At 40.8% G+C, this 11,424-nt stretch overlaps 1 protein-coding gene across 1 annotated transcript; it reads left to right on the top strand.

Moving 5' to 3' along the window:
* The first annotated feature begins 5,457 nt into the window (after positions 1 to 5,457).
* Positions 5,458 to 11,424, top strand: tbcela (tubulin folding cofactor E-like a). The gene is made up of 9 exons (XM_030109400.1): positions 5,458 to 5,474; positions 7,095 to 7,262; positions 8,040 to 8,179; positions 8,487 to 8,668; positions 8,795 to 9,051; positions 10,429 to 10,555; positions 10,714 to 10,830; positions 10,927 to 11,038; positions 11,113 to 11,424. The coding sequence occupies exons 2-9, from the start codon at positions 7,121 to 7,123 to the stop codon at positions 11,317 to 11,319; spliced, it is 1,284 nt and encodes a 427-aa protein (XP_029965260.1). The 5' UTR covers positions 5,458 to 5,474; positions 7,095 to 7,120; the 3' UTR covers positions 11,320 to 11,424.

Raw genomic sequence — 11,424 nt, 5'->3', positions numbered from 1 at the left:
GATTTGTGTTGTGATTGTAGTCATTTCTGGGAGTAATTATTTGGTTTGGTGAAAATATAGACATTTCCATCATGTATATGCTTTATCACAGCAAAGCAAAACTTGAAAGCTTCAATTTAAAGGTTAATATAGTAACATTTACCTGGAACGGCAAAGTCGAGATGAAATTTGGCTAACCTGTATGCAAAATCTCAACTAAAATGTGTTTTACACCCCTGCATTAAATTGTACTGATATACTTTCCAATAACTGCGAGGTTATTTAAGTTTGGACATCTTATTTCTCTTTTTAATGTGTATAATATATTTTAAATAAATAATGTTCATCAAAGCACGGAAGTGAATATGCTGAAAGTATTACATAAGTTGAGTAATTGTGCCATCTTGTTTGTTGAGGATATACAAATTTTACACCCAAAAAGGATACTTTTAACATCTTCATCTCTTATTTACTGATTGAAACAGAAAAAAACAGAGCTCATAGCTTTTGTTATTTAAAACTGTATTTAAAGTTCTTAACAACATTCACTTCTGACAAATCACCTGCTTTAAATCTTAATCTGTGACTTTCATTGTTGTTATCAATTTTCACACTGGACTGAAAATAGAGAGGTGAGCCCATCAAGTCTCCTTGTATTGAATTATATGGTGGAGAAATTAATTAGAGAGGCTGAGCAGGCAACATATATTTTAACAAACAGAACAGTTGTCAGATCTCAAAGTGCAAGAAAAAACTCCCTTTGAGTGAGTGGTGAGAGGCCACAGGAAAACAGTTTACACATCATATCCCTAGAAATAAATACAACAAATGCAACAAATGCCATTCTTTTCATTTTAAAACTGAGCCTGTCAGAACTTCAAATGCATTTCTCTGTCTATTTTTCACATATTGCATGATGCTGTTGTATTTATAAAATTACACAGCATTCTGGAACTAAAACATAGAACAGCCAATATTTCCTTTGAATCTCAATTTAAGCTGCAATAGCAACAGCATCTGCGGAATATCACCAGTCAATACCAGCATTACGCTTGGAAGGATGTTAAATTCACATCCTTAAATTATTTGCTAAATCATATGATGGTCATTGTCTTGATTATAATTTTTTTTTCTGCTATTGTTATTGTTGTACTTTGTGATTAATGTATTGTTCATTTTCTTTTCTTTCAATTGCTACTCTTCTATTCACTGGCCATTTGATGCTGCAACAATGCAAATTTTCAGTTTGTGGGACGAAAAAGGGAATATCTAATCTCATCTTATTTAGAATATCTGTGGGAAAAATATCAATTCCTTTTAATGACAGGAATTAGATGCCAAAAGGGTTTAAAATATACACAAAATATGTTTAGATGCTGCCAAAATATATATAAAAAAACAGCCATCAAATATTAATGAAGCAATGGCAATAGCTGAATAGAATAGAATAGAATAGAATAGAATAGAATAGAATAGAATAGAATAGAATAGAATAGAATAGAACAGAATAGCCCTTTGTGCAGCTTTAGATATTCTATGAAGTATTTTGATTCGGTGATTCGTTACCTTGTCAAAGAACTGGTATCACCACCAGAGGGCGCTGAAGGATAGCCTGATTCTGATCTGATGAAGTTACATTGTTTGGAAAAATCACACCAGGCCTAAATTATATACAGTGCATTTGTTTTTTGTGGGGTCATTGACTTTCTACAGGAAAAGCAAAGCTATTTAAATTTTAAAGCCCCTATTTAAATAGGAAAATAATCATGCATTGGTTTATATAGCTCTTTTCTGGGCACTCAAAGCCACTTTATACAGCTGCATTATTTCTTCATTCCATTCTCAATGGCAGTAAGCTACGTCTGTAGCCTCAGCTCCCCTGGACTGACGGAGGCGAGGCTGCCAGTCTGCACCATCGGCCCCTCCGACAAACCAAACACTCACTGTCACACTGCCTTCAACAAGGCTGTTTCCTCGGGGCCTCCATCCCATCACAAGATGTGCAATGCAAAAAAAGATCACTGCAGCCACTAAATACCTGTGTGTGTGTGTGTGTGTGTGTGTGTGTGTGTGTGTGTGTGTGTGTGTGTGTGTGTGTGTGTGTGTGTGTGTGTGTGTGTGTGTGTGTGTGTGGGTCAAGGCTTTTGCTGTTTTTGTCATCTGGACAGACAATATTTTCAAGAAAAGTAAATGCCAAGGTTATGCACTTTCATCCCATCTGATCATCCAAAATAACAATATCGCTGCATATTTTGCATTAAAAAAAAGCTAAAAAGTCACATAGCTTATTGAAAATGAATAAGTCGATGAAGCTGATGAGTAGTGACGGGAGTAAATGTAGAAAGGCTGTCTACAATAACAAATTAATTTTGATTGGTGTCTTATCACAGCAATATTTGAAAATTTTTCATTAATAATAGTGTTTCCTGTTTGGAATTTATTCTATGAAGTGTCTATTTATTTAATTAGTCATTCATCTTTCATCTAATTTACATTTCTCGGACAAATTCGATGATGATGTCATTCAAAACCGATACATTGTTGCAAACTCCTCAGTCAGGAAAGTTCTAAATGACGTCATGTCACAGAACGAAGGAACTGTATTGGTGCAAAGTGTGTCATGAGACGTGACAGAGAAGCCCTGATCATTCAAAGGCAGTTTTTAAATGGAATTACAGATATCAATTGACATATATATTGTGTTTTATAATTCTTTTACAAGTGTAGAACTGCTATCTACAGTTACAAATCAAATGTGATTGGTATCTTGTCTCATATTATCATACAGCAACATTTGAATAAATTATTTTACAGTAATGTAGTGTTTTCTGTTTTAAATTTATTCTGTCCATTTACTTCATTGGTCATATATTTAGTTTCACAATAAAATAATTTGACGTTTTGTTAAAGTAATGAAATAGTTACTTTGCCTCGTAATTAGTTACTTAAGAAATATTTTTACTTCCCAACACTGCTGACAAGTGAGAAATGTTCCGCTTAAAAAAGTCTTGAATGTTACTGTCTGTAAAATTGCACATCCCAGTGAATCATTTTGCAGTTTCTTCTCTGAAAATTGGTTTAAATTAATAAAGCCAAATTGAATTATTAAATTGAACTTTGAAATTGTTTTAAGTTCTTGCAGATATTTTCTCAGCTCATTTTATTAGTGTGTTTTGTTATTGTATGGAAAGCAAAGATTGTTTAAGGGGGGCGTTACAGAAAATAACTGAGTTAGGCAGAAGATGCTCTATAATCCTGGTGTGAATCCACAAATCTACCAATTTCTATGTATGACACTGATATTTTTGCAGACTTCACGCCATCCTCATCCTCACGTTATCAGCAGCAAGGGAATGACGTCATCCGTGGACAGGACAGATTTACGACAAAAACGCATTAATAAATTTCATATAATCTTCATAAGCAGTATCACAACACACGCTATGTGTCTTTTTTAGAGTCTTTCAGGGTGGACTGAAGTCATTAAATTAAAAAAAAAATAAAAAGAGGAAGAAGAGAGCTCGTTAGTGATGGAGCGACGTCACTTCCGGGAAGTAAGCGGAGCAAAGATGACAGCTGGTTTGTTTTCATCAACATCAGCGATCCAAAGTGAACATCTGAGGTAGGCACAAAAAGCCACTGTCTTCCCCTCACGGTGCCCCGATCTCTCTCAGCTCTCCGCCCTCGGCGGACTCTCGGGTGTTTTTGTCCGATCCATCGGACCAAGTCGGGCTCCATGGAGCTGCTGTGATGGGAAAAAGCCAGACTCTGTTCAAAATTGGCTCAATTTTGAGCTGCATGCGCTTTTTATGCGACATTTATGCCTCGACAACCTTCACTTAACAGCTAAATAGAGTTGCTCTGGTTTAAATGGCGTATCGGCGTCAGTTTGTTTAAATATAAAGCTTAAACAATACTAAATAATCAACTTTTATCAGGCCAATGTCAAAAGCATCGTGCATGAAATAGATGTCACTCGCTGGACAGAATCAGAGAATGGTTCATATAAAAGTTGCAATATTGCCTTAATTTCGTCAACTTTGCTGAAACAAAATATCCCGAATAAATAGCATCGTTCTTACGAATCCAACTGTGATATTGTTTTGCCGATTTTTAACAGTATAACTGAAGATAACATTTTGAAAATAAAATGTCTAAGATTTCTCAATAGAGTTTGGCGCATTTCACTCTGTAATTGTGTTGCACCTTAATTTTATTATCTGGTCTGTGGATTAATATCTAACTCGCTTTTATTGTACGCGTATTTGTACTTTTACGAATCACCGGAAGTTAAACATCATATCGGCTGAATTAATTAGGATTGGACAGCTGTTGCTGCACCATAAAATCAAGTTTCTATGATCTTATCTTTAATTGCAACCTTTGTGTTTTTTTTTATCTTTATGTATATATATATATATATATATATATATATATATATATATATATATATATATATATATATATATATATATATATATATATATATATGTACACACACATATATATGTACACATATTTGAGCAGGACTCTTCAAAACATACCTGTGTCTTAGGATTGCTTCAATTGAACTAGTTCTTTAATTCACTCCAGGTATCTTGAAAGAAGACTTTTATTCTTTATTAAACTACACCTGCATTATTTACTTTACTCCTACTTTACTCCTATTACATCCTGACATAGACTCTAAAATTGGCTTATGCTCTTTCCACTAGACTTCACTATACATACATATATACATATATATATATACACACACACACACACACATATATGTGATATATATGTGTGTGTGTATATATACGTTGAAAGTTACCATCTCTAAAAGGGTTCAGCACTAATAAGTACATGACCTACAAAAATGATCACTTTTGTTGCAGGTCTGCACTGTAACGTTCAACCTGTTTGTTTCTGTATTTTTGTGTTTTGGTTTGTTTTATTTATTCATTTATCTTTTCTACAAGTCCACCGTTGAATTGATGGCTTCAGTTCTTTATAGAAGGTGTTTATTGTCCTTACTGCCCAGCTGCAAGCACTGGGAAGAAATCCAACTGAACTTTTATGCCCTCCTGTCACATAAAAGCACAAACTGACCTTTGACCTTGTTTGTTCCCCAGTGTCATGTGGTGAAGGGCCTTCCCCTCGATCCCTCCCTCCTCTGCTTCATCCAGAGTAAAATCTCCAGCTGACCGAAGAGGGACCTGCTCTGTTTTTCCTTTTATTTTATTTTTTTTTTGTTGTTGTTTTTTCTGACGCCTCTCAGAGCCCAGCTGCCACTCTGGAGTAAGACCATACTGACGATGCTGTAGGACACAAACGGCTTTATCCCATACTTTGAAAATAAGAATAGTTGTGGCATTTAGTTTCAGGAGTGTTGAAGTGGATAAAGAGTGATCAGGGTTTCTTTTCCAGGCCGTCGGCACAGAAACAGAAGACGGTGAGCGGCGGCGGCGGCGGCGGCGGCGGCGGTCACACCAGGGAAGACGTCTCCTCGGGTAAGACCAGTTTAAAAATAGGCCGCGCTCCTCCCTGTTGTGACAGCAGGTCACACACACGTCTGATTTTATTTTTCTTACATTCTTAAAAAAAAAAAAATAGAACAAGTCTGCTGAGGAGTAACAGATACTTGTCATAAATTACCACAGTTTATTACAGCCTGTGTTTTGTTTTTTTGGTGACAGATGATACTGTAACAGGAGCCTTTTATTTTTTTTTTTGATTTCAGCTAAACCACTACATAATTGATGCTTCCCCTTCCTGCAGCAGACTGCACAGCGAGGCTCAGCCCAACCAGCACTTTAAAGCAGAGGCTCATCATTTTAATTATAGAGATTTGAGCGACGCGTTCGGCCAGGAGTGCTTTCTGTGTTTGCTGGACACTTTTCCAGTGTTTCACTTATAAAGAGCTGAGAACACCTCGGAGTTCTTCCGTCAGGAAGTCAACATTTAGTTACTCGGGAAGAAATCAAATCACCAGACGAGGTAGACGAGGGAAGCGCGTCTGTGTTGCTTACATAGGTACGAATATATGAAATAACTGGATCGTTTTTCTCTTCAGTAAAAGCCGCTGCAGTATTAAGTGTTGGAAAATGAGCGTTTGTTATGGCTGCAGTATCCTGCTGCTCGTGGGATTTCTGAAAAATAAGGTGTGTGACAGAAGAAAGAAAGGAGACAACACAGACGACAGGAAAGAGTTGAATAATTAAGAACACGTTTTCAAGTGAAAATCAAAACTGTGTTGTGTTTTGGGTGTCTGTTTACATGACAATGGTGCGCAGCGCCACTGAAAATTAAACTTTTTGAGAAAGGATACCACAGTGGATCTGTTTGAAAATGCTGAAACTCCGTTGTTGTGTAAACAGGGAAAAACAAAACTGTGTCTGCTGGTGGCCCAACATGAAAACTGTATCGTTTCAGTGTTTCTGCTTAATCTGCAACATTCTTGAGTACAATGGTTGTAGGCTGACGAGATGCACCATCCTGTTGTGGAAATAGGTACTAGTGCCAGTGGTTATCTTAGTTAAATGTAATATTTCCAGCACAAAAAAAATCTCAACTGTTTAAAGTGCAGTAATTTAAATTATTTAATTAATATTATTCCAGCAATAATCTGCACAAATTCTGACCTTGAGCTAGTTTTAAACGAACAGTCACAACCCTGAGAGCAGAAATCGCACTTCAGAGCACAAACTGTTGAATGTTTAATCTAAAATTAACAAAGAAATGTATTGCTTATCTCATTGTTGTTTGAAATTGATTTGAAGATCTAAATGCAGTGGTGTGTAACGGGAGTGTGATTGTGTCCGCATGAGTTGAGCACATCATTGGTCTTCACTTCCTCTCTGTCTGGGGTTTGCATGTTTACCCAGTGCATGTGTACTCTGGTCCAAAAAACATGCATGTTGCTCTAAATGGTGAATCCAAACGTCTCGTGTGTGTAGCTGTGAGTGTCGTGACCTGCGATGGACTGATGCATCTTTCCTTCACCCACAGTCTGTCTCTTAGTGGAATAAAGCAGTCAGAGATGATTGTTGGATTTATGACCACATTTTGCACTTTGCACATTTTCAACATACTGCCGGTGTTCACTGTGAAAGTGTGTTTACCTGCCGAAGGGGAAGCTGCTCAGCGAGAAGGAGCCATGGAGCCACCGGAGGACCAAGATGGCCGCTCCTTCGTCGAGGTGATCAACGAAAAGTACAGCCCGGAGAACTTCCCATACCGCAGGGGCCCTGGCATGGTTGTAGTGCCCACTGTTGGTCCTCAAGGGTCCCCCATGAAAGGTGAGCTGGAAAGTCGTTTGAGGCCCCGGAGTTCGAGCATTTTCTAGAAGTTCCACTTTGTGAACTATTTTCAGTGATGCTGAGCGCCATCATCGTGTAAACATGCACCAAACACACCACCAAAGTTTTGCATTTCACTTGAACTCGCTGTTGAGTGAACCGACTCCTAGACCATGGTTTCATTTTATCTCAACAGATTTTGTTTTAGGTCTATTGCTGCCTCAACACGCCTGACTGCAGCTGACGAGCTTTCTTGAGGACGCAATCCTTAGATTCAGCAGTAAAAAGATCAGGGATTCTCCAAGACTGATACTTGAACACCCCGTTTTTAGGATTACTTTGGATTAACTGTGGGGGACTTACATGCTTTTAGCAGTTGTGGCTTGATGTGTTTTGTGCATCGTCTTATATTTAATATGGTGAGTTCCACCCACCAGGAGTGAGAGGTGATTGTTCTCCTTCATTAAGATTTATTTCATAGTATTTTGTCCAGATGATGGTGAAGTAGCTCTAATCAGTGTGAAAGGAGCCAGATATTATCCACTCTGATATGAGTCATCAGACGTCAGATTGCATTGTGCAGTGGGGGGTTAAATCCTCCCCGTCCTCATCAAATTTCCCTCAAGGTTGATGATGTAACCCATAAAATCAGGTTTTCCTTCCTGATTAGAGATCTTAAACACACAGATATCAGGCAGTCTCCTGACAGGCACGTTCACAGTTTGTTTCTTCCCAGCACCCGTCTTTTTAATGAAATGAATTTCTGCTTCCTCACAGACCGCCTGAACCTGCCCAGCGTGCTGGTGTTGAATAACTGTGGGATCAGCAGGGCCGGGGACCAGGCGGAGATCGCTGCCTTCTGCTCTCATGTCATGGAGCTGGATCTCTCCCACAACAAGCTGCAGGACTGGCGAGAGGTAGCCGCTGTCACTGCCTTCATCACATCAGTCAGTAAATCCATTCAACGCTTCAGAAGCGACAAAGATCTGATGCTAGCAAGTACAATTTCAAAGGAAAAAGTATGTGGATGCTACAAAATGTGACTGTTTTCTGCATGAATTGGTTTGCAATTTTAAGATGAACTGCACTGGAGTCACCACTTCAAACAGAACAGCATAACACTCGAGCAGTTTGAGCATTTATTAAACACACACATCAGGGAGTTGTGTGGATTCAGGTCATTTTATATTAATCTTTAATATTGTTCCTGTTTTCATTTTTTAGATCAGTAAAATTGTGGCCAACATCCCAAACCTGGATTTCCTCAACCTGAGCTCCAACCCCCTGGCGGGGGGCACCCTGGAGCCGCGGTTTGCCGAGGCCTTTTCCCGGGTCCGGCGCCTCGTCCTTAACAACACTCAAGTGTCCTGGGCCAGCGTGCTGCTGCTCGCTCAGGGGATACCTGAGTAAGATGGAGAATTCTCACAACAATTCCAGTGAAAACATACCGTTTTGGGTCATTCGCTCAAAATCAGCTGGAATGATGCCCTAAGATTCTTTGCTGCTCTCTGCTCTGCGCGTTTCCCCTGCAGGCTGGAGGAGTTGTTCCTGTGCCTTAATGAGTACAGTAGCGTGAGTGCCTCCAGCGTGGCCTGTCCCACCCTGCGCCTGCTCCACATCACCGACAACAGCCTCCAGCACTGGGCCGAAGTGCGCAAGTTCGGCTCGCTCTTCCCCAGTCTGGACACTCTCGTCATGGCCAACAACAACTTGGCTTCCATTCAGGACAACAAGGACATCCTCCAGCGTCTCTTCCCCAACCTACGCAGCATCAACCTGAACAACTCAGGTCAGCAGATGTCATGTTAGGTGTTAAGAGATTCTTTAAAAATGACGCAATTGGCTTGATAACAGCTGATGAAATTAGCACAAGCAGAGATGTCACCATATCCCCAACGCTTTGTGTTATTTGTGGAGCATCGCAACAGATTCCTCTCCGCGTCAGACTTCATCTCTGGATTTGTTTCTATTTCAGGGACTGTGAGTGTTGAGTCTATTTTTAGAATTCTTCTCAAAGCAGAAGGCCTAAAACAATATCCAAAGATAAGATCACGCAGATGTCATTTCGCTTTTATCTGGCTTATCTTCTATGCCAGGGGCTCCATGAAACCGGATGTTCATCCTCCAATAAGATATCGACTCTCTCTTCCTAACACAGCTGATATCTCTGTGCAGTTTACATTTTGTAGTGAAGAAGCTGGATTCATGAAGAAACTGAAGGTGGGGGTCAAGGGTTATACTCAAGGAGCCAAGTTCACCCCTGTAACCTCTCTGCCTCCACTTTCCAAACACAGTCTTACGAACACAAAATAATAAAAGTTTTCACTCCAGACACTATATGAGTTCAGCCTAATGATCAAACCAGTGAAACTGATTTTATTCTTGGTGGAAGATGTGACTGGAAGTCTCCGGTGATGTACAACACCACCTGGCAAATCTTATAACAAGTCAAGAAAATAAATATTGGAAAAAAAAAGCAAGACTTCCACAAAGCCTATAAGGGAAAGAAGTTGAAGGTATTTTCTTATAAAATGTTAACTTTAAGAAATATTTCTGTCTGCTATGCTTCATCTGAGGTCCAAACATGGTCAGGCTTCAGTCAGTCTCCATCTCTGAAGGATCGTCAGCTGCAGCATGTGTTTGACATTTATGCCTTATCAGCATTACATAACACACATGAAGGACGCATTTATGCCAACTCTGTGCCTAATTAACATAACAGCTTCTAACTTTGATGAAAAAACTGATGATTGGTCCAATTATTAATACATAGTGTCAATATTTTGGTATCTTTCTGCGTGATATTTGCTCCAGATGGACGAGCGTTCAAGTGGCTGAAGGGAGACGTGGCAGGGATGAAATAACGTGATGCTGCCAGGGCGAAAATGATTCCGCTGCTAGAAGTCATTAGCTGAAATTACATGGACTAAAGACATTCAGACGACGCCATGTGAACACTGATCGAGCTCGTCCAGTCGACGTGATGCTGGGATCAGAGAAGGGGGTCTAAACCTGGACGTTGCTCTTAAACTCTGTGAAAACACTCTTCTTCAGGACTTTTACTTACAATACACATCCTGTTTTACATACTGTATATGCAGTCAGACAAATACAGGTGTGTGAAATTGATTCAGTAATGGCTTTGAAAAGAGACGTGTGTCTTTAGGTCTCAACCGGTGGGAAGACATCGAGAAGCTCAACTATTTTCCGAAGCTGGAGGAGGTTCGACTGCAGGGCATCCCCTTACTGCAGGCGTACACCAACGCAGAGCGACGCAGCCTCATGATCGCACAGTAAGGAGAGAGAAGCACAACCTGGATCTGGTTCTGATAGCCGAGACGGGGTGGAGGAGCTTCTTGTGTTATGTCCTCTGTTTGCACGTGTTGTTGTGTTATAAAGTGTCGACAACTTCTGCACTCTCACCGTGTACCGCACGTGTCCCTCCCTTCAGGTTGCCCTCCATATCTCTGCTGAACGGCAGCGTGGTGAGCGACAGCGAGAGAGAGGACGCAGAGAGGTTCTTCATCCGTTACTACCTGGACTACCCCGAGGAGGAGCTGCCTTATCGGTACGCCGCTCGTCCTCCAGCTCCGGCTCAGTCTTGATCCCGTGCCTGAGGAGAGTTTCCCTGGTGGACACATCCTTCCTCTCCTTCCCTCCTCAGATACCACTCACTGGTTACAAAGTACGGCAAGCTGGAGCCACTGGCTGAGATCGACCTCCGACCTCGCTGCCGCGCCCAGGTGGAGGTTCACTGTGAGGAGAAGGTGGAGCAGGTATGAGCGAACACCCGCCGAGCCGGGCTGCTTTTCTTTCTGGGAGCTGTCAATGTCCTCCGTCTTCCAACCAGGTGAACATCCGTTTGGACCAGACGGTGGCCGAGCTGAAGAAGCAGCTGACGACTGTGGTGCAGCTGTCCACCCAGAGCATGAGGCTCTACTACATCGACAAGTGCAGCGCCTTCGGCCCCGAGGAGATGAAGTACAACACCCGGGCCCTCCACTCCTACAGCATCCAGGACGGGGACGAGATACTGGTGGTGCCCAAGACCAAGTGAGCGGCTCCGGGCCCGCTACGCCTCGTCACGGTCAATTGATTAACTGGATTTTTGTTGCCTGGTTCACTGACATTGCAAATTAATCGGAAAGGCCTCCCAAACAGC

Source organism: Salarias fasciatus, chromosome 14 (assembly GCF_902148845.1).
Source record: "Salarias fasciatus chromosome 14, fSalaFa1.1, whole genome shotgun sequence".
NCBI lineage: Eukaryota > Metazoa > Chordata > Actinopteri > Blenniiformes > Blenniidae > Salarias > Salarias fasciatus.
The sequence above is the reverse complement of the archived record's forward strand: the minus strand, read 5'-3'. Positions and strand labels throughout refer to the sequence as shown.